Raw genomic sequence first — 14,797 nt, forward strand, 5'->3', positions numbered from 1 at the left:
ACAAGGGATCTGAAGATACCGGGCCAATTCAGTAAAGGAGCACCTCATTCCTAACCAGTGTGGACAGACATCTGATGTCAGTGGGGACGTCTTCAGGCTTTGATGCGACCATAGATTGTTTGTACAAGTGATAAAGATGGGGGATCCTCAATAATAACTGAAGTGGCTGTCCCACCAACATGCTATGGTTGGATCTCAGGGTCATATTTATGTTCATTTAGAGGCAATGTGATTTTTAGAAATGTGATGTTTTAAAATGTGATATTTCTAACATGTTCAAGCATGTGAGCTAACATCCATTTGTTTACTAGGCCTCCAGTTCAATGGATAAATGGCCTTGTTAAGAATCCCGCTAGTTGGCCAAGGCCCTAGGTCCCAAAGAGGACATAATAATTCTAAGAATATATGGCAAAGTGTGAACAATGGTTATTTCAGGTATGTGCGTGCTAGAAATCTCATTTGCTCTACCCCCACCAATCTACTTTTCCTCCCCGCTGTGTCCCCCAAGCTTGCCAATATAAATATATCATAGGTCTTCTTTGCCCTTTGGTTTCCAATATGGCCAAAGGGAAATACCCAGCAGGAGATAAAAAGCAGGGAAGAGTGAGGTCAGGTACACCACCCCAGCCCCTCTTCCTGGATTCTGCCTTCTTTGAGGTTTCTGTGCGCTAACTGCATCCTCAAGATTCCGGCTGCTTTCAGGTGGCCCTTTCCACACAGCTGTCTACCATTCTAGTAATTCCCCCTCCCCTCCCCCCTCCCACTGCTCCTATTTTCTCCCCTCACCCTGCTCCTTCTCTCACCCCTGCTCCCACTCCTCCCCAGCTCCTACTCCACAGTCTCCCACACTCCCTCCTCCCGCTCCCTCCCTCACCCTGTTCTCTCCCCTCCTACTCTTCCCTGTCTAGATGTAATAACACCCTGTTACAGGCTGAATTAAGTCACCTCCAAATTCATGTTAAAGTCCTACCCCCTTCCCCCCAGTACCTCAGAATGTGACTGTATCTGGAGATAGAGTCTTTATAGAGGTAGCTAAGTTAAAATGAGATCATTAGGGTGGGCCCTAATCCAATATGACTGGTCTTATAAGAAAAGATTAGGAGGACACAGGTAGGTACAGAGGAAAAGACCATGTGAAGTCACAGGGAGAAGGCAGCCATCTACAAGTCAAGGAGAGAGGCCTCAGAAGAAACCAACCCTGCCAACACCCTGATCTTAAGACTTCTGGCCTCCAAAACTATGAGAAAATACTTTTTTGTTGTTTAAGTCACCCAGTCTGTGGGTGACTCCTCTGCTGACAACTTGGGGAAAAAAATCTCTATTAAACTCAAATCATCCATTTTGGGTCTCATTTATTTCCTGCTGGGACCCTGACGGATCCAGTGGCATTATATGTGATACTTATTCTCATATTTGTTCTTAGTGTATTTTCCAAAATTTCTGCAGTAACCATGGAATATTTTTTCACTAAAGAAGTAAAAAAACACTGTCATGAAGCAAAACTTGGTTTGACTAGGGAATTTTCATGTAAGATGGATTTATAATCATAGGCGTCCAACACCATCCCTCTTCTCCACAGATACCCTACTCTAGGATTCTCAATCTTATGTCCAAGGGATTATAAAAGCATAGGGAACATGGCATAAATGCTGGAGCTGGGAAAGCTGCCATCCTTGGCCCCAAATCTACAAGTATTTCTGATACAATACTGAAGGTGGCTGCCCATGCTTCCCCCGGTGGGAAAGAGCAAAGGTCTGCATAAGTATAAGGGGCTGTTATAGTACCCATTAAATATCCTATTATACCAGCCCAACTCACAGAGGCAAGGAGCATGGGAGCAAAAGTGGCTCTTACAAGCAGCATTACGAAGCAATCCCACCCTGAGAAGCCACACAGAGGGGAGAAAAGGGAGACTGGCCCCGGGCAGGGTACACACCTTGTTGCCCCACCCAATAAAAGGAATTCTTTCACTAGGGGTCAGAACTCTCTCCTTTAATACCACCTAGATCTTTCCTGAGCCTGCCGACTTCTCAGCCTCAGTAACATTAAAGGCATACTGCAAATTTCTTGCTTTGAAATTTAGAAACAAATTTTATTTAAGATCTGAAATACAATTCCTAAAATATCAACTTCTCCAGAAAACCGTGGCTACACAATAATGCATTGCCTCTATCATGTTAGAACGTGCATTAGACTCAAATACAAAAACCATGAAACAAACCACCATCCTTCAACAATTTGAGCAAAGATAGAATGCCTAAGGAACAACATAGATGGACTTGCAGAGGATGGGCTGTTTTACTTCAAGCACCATAAAAAAAAGAGCACAAATGCATGGGTTTTCGGGTATATACATTAAGTTGAACCTTTGGCACTAGGAATCAGGGCATTTTTTTCACGTAGCATTAACACATATTAGAAAACTGTGTAGTGTCAAAGGGATAGAACCACCAGCATTCAAGCAATGTTGTCAACTAGGCAATAAAATGTTCTACTGAATGTTTCTTCTTTGTCTAATTACTGCGTACACTGGTAGCAACTTTGAAATGAGAAAAGGAGCTTGCACTCCTTTTATTTTCTGTTTAGAACAAAACAGAAAACAAAATGAAACATAAGCCCTGTTATACATTAACAATTTGAAAGAACATCAATTATACAAGAAAAAGACTAAGAACAAAAAGAGTGTTTACAGATACCAGACATAACAGTGAGTGGTCAGTAGACCCTCACAGGGCTTTGCGGTGGTACTCAGCGGAAGCCACTTTATAATCACTGGCAGTAAAGAGAGACGCAGCATTCTTTGCCAGATATTTTAGGAAATCATGCAAATAGCCCAACAATAATGCAAGGCTCTTCTCATCAAGAGGCGTGTATGCCAACATCGCTCCAATTCTTACAAATAATCTCAGTAGGTGTGGCGCCCCATAAACCTGGGACATCGGCGCATCAGGGTGAGCCAAGAGGATTTCGGCATACTGGGGCCTCTCAAATTTGTAGAGCAGCTGAGTGCCCAACATCACATTGAAATACTCTTTGATTCCTGCCACAACTTCATTAACTGCATACTCCTTATTATCAACATTTCCCTGCGATTTCTTGCAATTAGCATACTCTTCCAGAATGGCATCTACATTTTTCTTAGCAGGGAGTTGAAACAGCTGCTTCTGCCTGGTAACTAAGTCCCAGTCCTCAACAAGCCATGGTTTTAATTCTTCTGGAATCTTCACTTTAACTTCCATTCTATTCTTAAATGCCTCCTCACTTTCAACGGTGGGGTCTGCCCGGGCCCTTTTCTTCCGAGGTGGCTGAGGTGCTTCGCTGGTGCTGCCACCATCTCCGTTCCCAGGGGTCTTCTGTTTGTTCTTTCTTGTCTTCCTCACGGACCCTGAAGGGGGGTTCTCTGCAGAGCGACCCCCCCATCTGCCTGGGAGTGCTGCTTCCAGATTCTTCTGCTGGGGACCAGCTGTCTTCTTTCCCGAGGAGGCCCCTCTCATCTTACTTCTCTGCATGTTGCTTCTAGTTGGTTTTTTGAAGTTGTCTTCGTCTGCAGATTGTTGTCCACGAGTTTGAGAACCCTGCTTTCTGGAACTCATTCAACCCTGTTTTTATTCCAACCACTGTAATATATAAAGTATTTTACTTGGTTGTTTTCTATGGTGACCTTTAACACACCGTGCTTCCTAAAAACCTATCAAAGCACAACACACGCTACTATCTTGGAATTTGGATTTCAAATTCTATTTCAGGGCCAACCAATTAACTGTAAGTGACTTTACTACCTCTTCTCTCTCTTTGATCCTCACTACCACCCACCCACTACTCTCAGCCCACCCAATCACTCATCAGACCTGCCCATAAATTAGCTTTTCAATGCCACTCAAAAGACAGGAATATAATTTTAGCGAAAGAATGAATTAAACTACAAAAGGCAGTGGAACTGAAACTCAAGACTTCTGAACAGGAAAATGACAAGATGAAAGAAATGAGAAAGATTAACTTAGGTGGCTAGAGGCAAAATGAGTAACAGCAAAGGTTTTTCTGTAAGTCCAGTAGGCCTGAACTAAGCTGATGACAGAGTCAAGAGAAACTGAATATAGAACTTGGTAAATGAAGGAGAGGGACGAGTCAAAGGTGCCTCCACAGTTTTAAGCCTGAGTAATTAATGAATTAATAAAAGCACTAATTTTTAATGGTTAGTTTGGAATCAGCAATAAAATAATAGGAAATAGGGTAATTCATCCATTCAGTTAGTCATCATACATTACTGCTTATCTGCTTCTGGACATGTACTATGCTAGGCACTAGGGATTCGAATATCTAAAGTGACAATTATAAAACAACAAGGTTAGTAAAGTGATAATTATAGGCACAGAATATTTTCGGAGCAAACAAGAAATGCTACTGAACACCACTTTCAGCAATAGCTTGTTGGAGGAGATAATAAATTGGTGAGGGATAAAGTCAGTGATGACTCCCAGGGTTTTGAGAATGGGTGATTAGGTCATAGTATTATCACCAAATGAGACTGCATCTAGAGGAGGAGGAAATGGATTAGAGAGGAAAGTTCAGTACTAGATGTAGTAAGTATGAGGTATGAAGTTAAACAAATGACTTTAAAGCTTAGGTGAGAGGTCAAAACCAGGAATGGAGATTTGAGAGTAATCATCATATAGCTGGTAGTAGAAGAAAAACTGAACCAAGTACAGAATTCTGCAAAAACCTAAGAAACAATGGTATTTAAGGGGTGAGGAGAGAGAGAGAGAGAGAACAAATAAAACAAAAAGGTCAGAGAAGCCATATGAGAATTAGAAGAATGTTATTTTGGAAGCCAAAGTAGTTGAGAGTTTCAAGAAGGAAAAGAGATAATCTACACTGTAAAATGCAGCAGCGAGGGTTCGTGAGATAAAGATGAAAAAAGTGTTGTGATTCTTATGGTATGACAGATTAAACAAGTCCTTTGACTTACGTAATCCTCTTCCTTCTTTCCCTTCCAAAAACTCCTAGTGTTTTCCCAGACGGAATCTTACAGATCTTCTGGGATGTCTGGAGAGATGAGGTGGGAGACACAACCTAGAAAGGAAAGCAGACATCAGCAATGAAGATAAACTTTTCTGAAATACTGGGAAAAAATCTAATTTAAAAACATGTGGTTTACAATTGTGATATCAAGGAAAATACATGAGTTCTGCTGTTAGACATACTTCTACTTCAATAAGGCTCTGCCATTTATGGGTTGTGAGGCTCTGGGCAAGATACGTAAGCTCTCTTAGCCTGTTTTTTCATCTGTGGAATGTAGCAAATTACCCCTAGCCTTCACAGGTTCTTGTTAAGAATTTCATAAATACGATGTGGCTGAAAAGCTAGCACGGTACCTTGCAGGAATATCTGCATATGTGAACATGGATACAAGGATGTTCACTGCAGTGGTGTTTGTAATACTGAAGAACTGGAAACAAATATTCTTCAACAGGGAAATGGTAATAGAAATTATTATGTATGCACACCATGGAAGAACATTCAAATGAATTAAACAGAGATCCATGTACTGACATGGAAAGATGTTCAATTATACACTATTAGGTAAATAAGCAAGTTGCATAATAATGTGTACAAGAGGATCCCACAGATAGCACAAGTGGAGAAATAACAATATTTTTGACAGTTTTTATGAACAGTGAGGTCCAATTTCTATGTTTTAAACTGATGTGTATAAAAATACATAGGAAAGTTGGGAATTCCCTGGTGGTCCACTGGTTAAGACTCCGTGCTTCCAATGCAGGGGGCCTGGGTTCGATCCCTGGTCAGTGAACTAGATCCCACATGCCACAACTAAGAGCCTGCATGTCGCAACTAAAAAGATGCCGCACGCTGCGACTAAGACCCAGTGCAGCCAAATAAACAAATAAATATTAAAAAAAATACACAGGAAAGTAACTAGATGAATAAACACCACACCATTAAAGCCAGGGTAACCTCGGGAAAAGAACGAGATATGATGGTGGGCAAGCCTTAAACCAGGTTTCTCTGGTAACAATTTTAACCCACAGAAAAAAAGCCCTTTTGCCAATTGCTAGCCCCTAAGATTATGTGGGCAGGTGTCAGGGAATCCCTGAAGAGGAAATGAGGTGAGAAATGCCAGAAAACTAGAGCTGTGAATCAGGGAAGCCAGTTATTGGCAAGAGAGGCCTGGGTTCTATCACTAAGCAAATGATATCCTCTGACAGAACACAAAGCTCTCAGCAGAAATCAGAACAAAGGTGCTCCTCAGAGAGCATCAAGATCTGTGAATATAGACACTGACCATGTGGGAATCAGAAACTTTCTGGCTGAGAGGGATATATAGACACATCCTGTGAAGGATCAGAGAGTGGCCGGTGTTTCATGGCATTATATTGTAAGCTACCAAGCTTACAAAGTGTTTCTAAAAAAAATTTATTGTGACTGGGACAGAGGGGACACAGTATGTGAGGATATCAGAGAATTAACTTATATAGGTGAAATCCAGAAAACCTACCTGGGGGCTAATAATGGGCAGACCTTCCACAAAACAGGGGTATAGTTAAAATAGCAACTAAAGAAAGCAGGATGACCCAGTGCCAGCCAGACTGTAAAACACACAGAAGTAGAGCCAGGCTGCATAGGAACTCTTTTGGAAGCCACACTGGTCATCAGCAATTCCTTAGTGAGGAACTTGAGAATGATCCCTGAACCTACTGTATGTCCTTGGCATTGATTACATATATTTATGCACAAGAAAATTACAACAAGGAATTCTACCTGGCTCTCATTAAGTGGATGAGTTTCATCTTTCTCTACAAATTCTATTTTTCATATAAAGTCCCAAGTTGAATGAAATACCTGACATGGTACAGAAAAATACCCACACGAGTCAAGATTTTTGCCCAGACTGAATAAAGCCAGGGAAGCAGCCTGAGAATTGTCTCGGTACCTTTATTTTCATCTGAGTATCCTACAGATCAAGCAACTATTACTACCTGGAGTAGGAAGCCAAATATCAAACGGAGGGAAGACCCATCCTTTTGATGTCTGGCTCCTACTTGTAATACAAATTTATGGAGTTTCATTAGGGTCATTATAGTTTGTACCTCCCTTCCTAGAAGCTTACATTACTCCATGGCTTGCTGGCAGACGTGCTGTGCATATTCATTAAAAACGTTAGCACTATATATTGCTTTGAGCTGTTTTAAACTTCAAATCTGCCAGTTTTTGACTTTATTAACATCGTTTACTGGCTTTGTATACCCACTCTTAACTCCAATCATGCTTCCTCCCTTCATCTCCCTCATCTAAATATCACGAAAGTCCCATTTCCTCTAGCCCACCTTTCACTCCCATCGCCAGTATCATATGAAGCCGCTAGTACTCCACAGCTTAGTATTTAAATGTTTCACATGTTAGTTTTGCTTATGGAACCACATCGTTAACCTCCATTTGCCATAGGCCTTGTGTAATATGTATCTTGTGCTTTTTGCAGTAGCACTTAGGTCCCTGGTGGGTATGGTATACATTAGTGAATCAGTGAGAAGGTGATTCAACACATGGGGAAAATGGAAGCACAAATTAGGGACGACAGTCACCAAATATTTTTCCACTTGTTCCCTACAGGTCAGCTCTAGGGTATGCCAAGATATTGAGAAAACACATCCGTATGTTTGCCTTAGTTTTCTATCTTCAATTTCTGTGTAAATACTCGGAGGTAACCTCATCCTGGTATTAAATCAGATTTTCACTTAAAAAAACTTGCTGTTACAACGGATCATTTCCCCATGTTAGTAAGGTTATAATATGCATACATCTTGAGAGCTGTAGGAGATCCACCAAATGGGCATACTTTAATTTACTTAACCACCCCCTTTCTGGAAAGTGACCCTCCCCCTCAATCTATCCTGTAAGTAAAATATCTTTTGCCCTCATTATTAAGATTCCCAGATGCAGATTTAGTAGGTTAAGAGGTAATATGTTGCCAAATTACTTTCCCCACAAGTTGTACCAATTTTCAACCTCACAACTCTGGTCGGCACCGGCTATCCAGCACTGTAAATCTTATAAGGAAAATGGGTGTATCTACTCAGCTTGTATTTTTTACTAGTGGTTTTGACATTTAAAAATTGTGTTTCCTGGCCAGTTATATTTTACTTGTCCTCTGCCCATTCATTTTGAGTTTGTTCTTAATGAGTTTAACATTTACAGTTGTTTATCAATTGTCATATTGGGCAAATATTTCCCCTAGTTTAGTGTCTGATAAGATTAAGATTTGTATGATGAGATGTGTGGTTTTTCCTTCCATTAAGCTTAAAAGATTAAGATGACATTTTAATGGATTTGTTTATATTTTAATTCCTTAATCCACCCAGAAATTATTTAAATTGTGAACTGAAAATCTATATTCCTCCCGCCCGAGTAATTAATTTTGTGGTAGTATTTGAGTAATAGTTCCTTTACGTAATTATAAATACCAGAATATATAAAGATGTGGGCATTCTCCCCTTACCACCTCCCCTCTCCACCTCAATCCCAGAATGAGTGTGTATGCTTTCAAATCTTTTTATGTACACATTCACACAAAAACCTACCTTTAAAACTAAATGTCTGTTCATATTGTGAATATGTATCATGCATTTACTTGATTTGTCTTGACAAATGAGATACATATTGCTCCCCACCTTTTCTCACTTTATCATGGCCATCGATATCCACACATACCTAGCTCATTCTTTTTAATATCGGCCATCATTCTATAATCTCCACATAATGTAATTTAACTAGCCCCATATAAATGAACATTTAGGTTGTTTCCAATACTTCATTACTATAGAAATGCTGTAACAGACATCAGTGTACAGACATATTAGCATGTTAGGTAAGTATTCAGGACATTCTCAGCAGTGGAACTGCGCAAAGGATCTGCTTATTTACAACTTTGATGACATAGAGGCAAATTAATTTGTAAAGAGCTGTTTTAATTTGTACTCCCAGCAAAAACGTTAAAGTTCATTCACCCACACCTTCAGCAACACTGGATAAACATCTTTTTGGGAAAAAAAATTGGGGGTCCAATCTAGTATGTAGTAAGATGTTTTTATTTGCGTTTGTGTGATATTGAGCATATCTTCAGACATTCATATGTATCTTTTTCTTATGTAAATATTTTGTCCTCCTTTCTACTAGGTTGTTTTGCCTCTTTTATTGACTTCTAATAATTAAATACTAAGGTTTTTTGGTATGTTGGAAGTATTTTTTCCGAACTGTCATTTTTCTTCTAAGTGGGTCTCTCTGTGTATATGAAACACAGATGTGTCAACAACCTTTTCCTTTGTGAACTTTGGCATGTCATGCTGGGAGAAAATGCTCCCAAATCAATATTCTAGATGACTTCCTATATTATTTCTCAGTATTTTTATAGTTTCTTCCAAATATGCAGCTAATTTTTCCTAGTATTAATTATTAGAGCCTATCCTTTCCCCACTGATTTGAATTGCTGATTTATAACATTCTAAATTCCTAGAGTTCTATGGGTCTTTTAAGGTACTCTCTTCCCAATGATTTTTGATTATTCAATTTTTAAAGGTATCACTGTTTCTAGGTCATCTGTCCTGTCACAGTGATGTCTGTTCTCACACCAGTATCAACACTGGTTTTATCATCATAGTTTAAAGATATAAATATTGCCCTGGGATAACACTTGTAAATGGGTTCCAAGGATGTGTGATGCAGTATAATTTGAAACAGCAAAATACTGGAGTCAACCTAGAGGACTATCAATAGTGATTTGGCAAAACAAAATGTAGTTTATCCATTACATGGACTATAATGCTAGTTAAAGGAATGCCACTGTGAATGGAATCAGAACTCTATGAATGGACGTGAAGACATCCAAGACAATTTGTTGAATAAAAATAGCAAGTTGCAAAACAATACCTATAATGTGACACCATATTTATGTAAAAGAAAACACAAAACAATATTTTATATGTATCCATATACATTTTTTAAACAGGTACATAATTAGAGATCTCAAAGGAAATAGAACTGATAATAGTGGTTAACTCTGGGGAGAGTAAGAGAATTGGAGGTATGAGAAAAGGAAACCTGGGCCTACTCTGTAATATTTTAGCTTTTTACATTACAAGGAGACTGATTCACATGATCAATTATGTGACTAAAGATTTATATTAAAATACACAAATTTAAAATTCATAATGATTTTCTGATGTATTCTTATCCATGGTTCTAACACACAGCTAGACTTTTCAGTTAATTATCATTGTATGTCGTATACTTTGTAGGCATTCCATTTGAACTGGTTTCCTTCCCCCCTTCTAGGTTCTGCCCATCCTCAGAGGCCCTGGTCAAGGTCCTTTTCCTCCTTGAGGCTTTCTCCATTTCAGGCTACCTTGACCCTTGTCTTCTCTAAGCTGCTACTGGCCTAAGAGTACACCTCCCTCCCTTTCACCTTTAATCATTGTCCAAATGGCCTCCCGTAAAGGGGTTCTGTGCCTACCCATCTGTTGCATCTTTCCCACCAGGGAAGTGCCCTTCTCTGCAACCTAGCTTTCAGAAGAAAAAAAAGTAAAAAGGAAAATATCGTGACTCCATGGGAAAATAAAGCTGTCAAGAGACTGAAAAACCTTCCTTCATCTCCTCATGCAAGTGATGGGCCATTCAGGAATACAGATTCCAAATGCTGACATTTTTGTGTATGAATGTGTCACAAGTGAGTGTGAACAATATCTCCAACAGTTGGAATAAACCTTTAAATGCATATACACCATGTCAGTTACATTTACATAAATTCTGGATCTTGGAACACTTCCTTTATGTTTAACAGATATTTTTTGAGTCTGAGACAAAAGAGGAATGATATAAAAGCTGTTAGCAGACTGAATATGGTTATGATTTGCTAGTTAAAATTATAGCTCCTGGAAATTCCCTTATAAATAAATATGATCAACATACTCAATATCTTTCTAGATTGTTAGGGTAAGTCAGAAGTTATAATTTCAGAATTCAGTTCTAGTAGTAACTGCTGCTTCTGGAAAATCAGGAGAGAAACCAACAGTATTATTAGTATTATGTTTTACAACTCCAAAAAGGTATCCACTGCTTTTATTAACATGTGTGTGCACATGTGCATGTGTGTGTAAAACAGGATGAAGCAGAAGGACTAAGAGTCATATTATTAAATCAAACACTTATATGTGCCAAACAATGTCCTGTAATTTTACATGTAATTCCCTCAACAATCCGATGAAGTAGGAACTGTTATTATCTTTATTTTACATATGAGGAAATTTGGAGACAAAGCTAGTAAGTATCTTGCCCAGGATCACACAGTAAGTGGCAGAGCCAGGATTTATATTCAGGAAGTCAGTATTTGCTCTTAACCACTAAATTATGTTGCATATGGGATGCCACAAATTAAAAAAAAAAAAAAAGGATGTATGGAGCTAACTATAGGGGATCAATTACAGTATCTTTTATCAAGGAATGTAAAACTATACAGCCCTCTGTTGTTTAGGCACTTTCTATACTGGAAGCACAAATAGACTTAGTTCCATCCTTCCTTTCTTAGAATGAAGAGTGCTTTCCTAGACAGGCGCTTATTAATCCTCAAAATATTCCTGGACAGTTAGGAAGGTTATGTGGAATTATCTTGTTTGCAAACTGAGGCCAGGAGAAGGGAGTCACTTACCCAAGATTCTGTAATCAGGGATGTTCTGCAATCAGGATCAGATCTTCTGATCCTCACTATTCAGCAAACTTAGTTTCTCTGATGGTAGCCTAGAAGGTCAAGCAAGGGGACAGGAAAGGACATAAAATAAAAAGATATGAGACGAACGTTTTCTTTTCCATCAATGCGTTTTATCACACACAAAGGACACCAAAGCTGATAAATAATGTACAAGTGTTTTTTTCCTTTCTTGTGGTTACATTTTCAAATTTACCTTATTGTACGTTTACCTTGATTTTTGATAAAGTAATTTGTTTTTGTTTTTTTAAAGTACTTTTTATCAAGGATAATTTCAAATGGATAAAAACGTAGGGGGAATAATACTATAAACCTATGCGAATGTATAATCCAGCTTCAACAATTACCAACTGAAGGCCATCTTGTTTTATCTATAACCCCACCCACTGCTCCCCCCCCCACTCCGTTTTTTTCAAGCTCACTGAAGAGCTGACTTTCTGTATTTTATTATGGAAAATTTCAAACATATACCAAGGTAGACAGAATAATATAAGGAATCCCATATGGCCATCACTCAGCTTAAACGATTAACTTAAGGCCAATTTTGTTTCATCTATACCCCTCCCCACTTCCCCCTACCGCTGAGCTTATTTTGAAGCAAATCCTAGATATCAACGTATTTTGAAGCCAATCCGAGACATTTTATTATTTAATCCATATTTTCGTATATTATCTCTACAAGCTAAAGACAATTTGAAAACATAACCACAATACCATTACAACGTCTAAAGCATCGTCATTAATTCCTTAAAAAACATCGAATATCGAATCCGTCTTCAAAATTTCCCGATGCGTGTTAAACATTTTTTTTTATAGTTGGTGTGTCCGAATCAGGATCCAAACAAGGCCTACTCCTCGCATGCGGTTCACCTCCAGCTCGCTCTCATTCTCCATCTCTCCCCACCCCCACGCCGCTTTTTTTTTAAACTTTTCAATATGGAAAATTCCAATCCCCACTATTTTGAGGTAATTCCCAAATAAATTATTTCATCGGTAAAGACTGATACGTCTCTCTTATATCTCGAATTTCTTCTAGGGAAGGGGGTGATGAGCAGGAAAAGCACTGTAATGAACGACTTTACATAATTTTATGTTTTTTCTCATTCTATTACCCGGGTTTTTCTCTCCACAATAATAGCTAATATCTTCCGGAGCCAGGTTTCGTATTAAGTAATTATACGTACTACATTACCTCGCTTTCGTATATTACACGCACTAATATACAGCACACGCCTCGGAGGCACACGTCTCTGAGGTAGATACTATTATTATCACCACTTTACAAACATGGAAACCGAGACGCAGAAAGAACAGCAGCCAGCCCAAGCTGGGCGTTGGCAAGTAGGAATTTGAATCTAGCTCTGCCAGATTGTAAAGCCATTAGTTAATCTTGCCTATATACGCGACGATAAGAGGAAATCGTCAACCCTTTCTCCCCACCCCCACCCCGAAACCTGAAACGAGAATCCAGCTCTTTCCAGCAGCCGACGTGTGATCACTGCCGACCCTCCAACCGCCATAGTAAAGCCAGGTTTCTCTGGCAACTGATATCCATAGGCAGACACGTCACCCTGGAGGCGGGTTTATGTCCTCCAGCCAGTCACAATAGAACATTCTAAGTTTTAGAATGTTCTATAACCAAATGATTGGACGAAGCCTACCACGTCAACAGTGACACTTCGCCGCAGTAAAGGCGGGTGCTAGCAGCCTGCTTCTTCACGGTTAAGGCTTGAAGCAAACCAATAACCTTCCTCCTTTAGTGCGGGCTCTGGCCAATGATGTTCGCCCTCTTAGGTTCTTAGCCCGCCCTCCAAAAGCGCGACAGGAGTTGGGTCATAAGTCTATAGGGCAGGGTGTTCACGTGGCCTACTTTCACGACCCAGAGTTCCCCAGACCAGAGGTTTTTTTTTTTTGTTTTTTTTTTTTCCCTGCAGGGAGGCATTATGGGTTTTTTTTTTCCACTGGGAAAGGAAGTGTATACGTGGCCTGCGGAAACAGGATGGGCGGAAATGAGCTAAGGTTCCCGCGAGTGGGGAAGCGCTAGGTCAAATCTGGGGCCACGCCCCCGAACCTGTTGCACAACTCTTGGAGGAAAAAAAAATAAGGTAGAGTTGGGGTTTTGATGTGTGTGCGAGTTGGGGTGCGGGGAGGCGCTGCGGGCGCGCGGTGTCAGGGCGTCTGCGTGCAGGCGAGCCCACGTGGCCTTGGTGTTGGCGTGTGCGTGAACGCCAGGCCTCGTGGCGCTGGAGGGAGCTGGTGTGCGCAGGCGTGCGCCCCTAGCGTTGGGGCCGGTGTGTGTCCCGAAGCGGGTGCATGTGCGTGTGTGCGCGCGTAGGTGCGCGCGCTCTACGGATCATTTTCTACTTTTGTGTATGTTTGAAAATTATTCTCAGGAAAAGGAAAATTAAGTAATTAAGGCAAGGCGACCGTAAGTGAGATAAAGGGTCTTAGCTAGAAATATTTTGGTGTCCCCTATCGATTTAATTTTAGACCCTAAAAATACACTTTCTTCCCACGTCTTTCTCCACGTCAAAATCCTGTTCTAAACCGTAGCCCTCCAGCGGTGAAGAGCGAAACCCTCCCATTCTCATATTAGCAATTCCAAGAAGCAGCTTCTTTGCTGTTCCCTAATAGCCTTCCCCCCCCAACCCCCCGCTCCCTCCGTCCTCCCCTCTCCAAGTTGCTTCCAATTCTCCTGGCACAAACAATTTTCTGCTGAGAATATCTATATACGACAGACTTCCCCTCCACCAGGGACTCCGCATTTCTGTGGGGGCTGAGGTTCTCCTACCTTTTTGTCCTGATCTCCAGGCAGAGTGCTCTTCAGGCAAGTACGCACTCTTAATTTTCCAGAAAGTTCTCTGGGTGAGGTTTATACCTTTTGAGTTTGCCACTAGATGCCGCCAAATTCCAGCAAAGGATTGGCTGTTTGGTCCCTGGAATTATGGGATCCCCCCTTTTCTGATTTGTTGAACTCTCCAATCTATAGAGAGATCATATATATCTTTCATTGCTAGGGAAAAATCA

The 14,797-nt window shown here is 40.3% G+C and overlaps 1 protein-coding gene and 1 long non-coding RNA gene across 2 annotated transcripts; both read right to left on the minus strand.

Annotated features, from left to right (window-relative positions):
• Window positions 1-2,069: 2,069 nt before the first annotated feature.
• On the minus strand, window positions 2,070-3,611 carry MORF4L2 (mortality factor 4 like 2). Its single transcript, XM_079727627.1, has one exon. It carries the CDS (start codon window positions 3,591-3,593, stop codon window positions 2,727-2,729), a length of 867 nt encoding a protein of 288 aa, XP_079583753.1. The 5' UTR covers window positions 3,594-3,611; the 3' UTR covers window positions 2,070-2,726.
• Window positions 3,612-4,966: 1,355 nt separating this feature from the next.
• On the minus strand, window positions 4,967-13,031 carry LOC307069469. Its single transcript, XR_013811496.1, has 3 exons — window positions 12,963-13,031; window positions 11,714-11,802; window positions 4,967-5,070 (listed from the first exon to the last, which is right to left on the minus strand). It is a non-coding gene; the product is annotated as an uncharacterized lncRNA (long non-coding RNA).
• Window positions 13,032-14,797: the final 1,766 nt, after the last annotated feature.

The sequence above is a fragment of the Hyperoodon ampullatus genome, assembly GCF_949752795.1.
Source record: "Hyperoodon ampullatus genome assembly, chromosome: X".
Classification (NCBI taxonomy): Eukaryota; Metazoa; Chordata; class Mammalia; order Artiodactyla; family Ziphiidae; genus Hyperoodon; species Hyperoodon ampullatus.

What these genes read in the sequence shown, in the direction of transcription:
- MORF4L2 (XM_079727627.1), bottom strand. Translation starts at nt 3,593, where the DNA reads ATGAGTTCCAGAAAGCAGGGTTCTCAAACTCGTGGACAACAATCTGCA.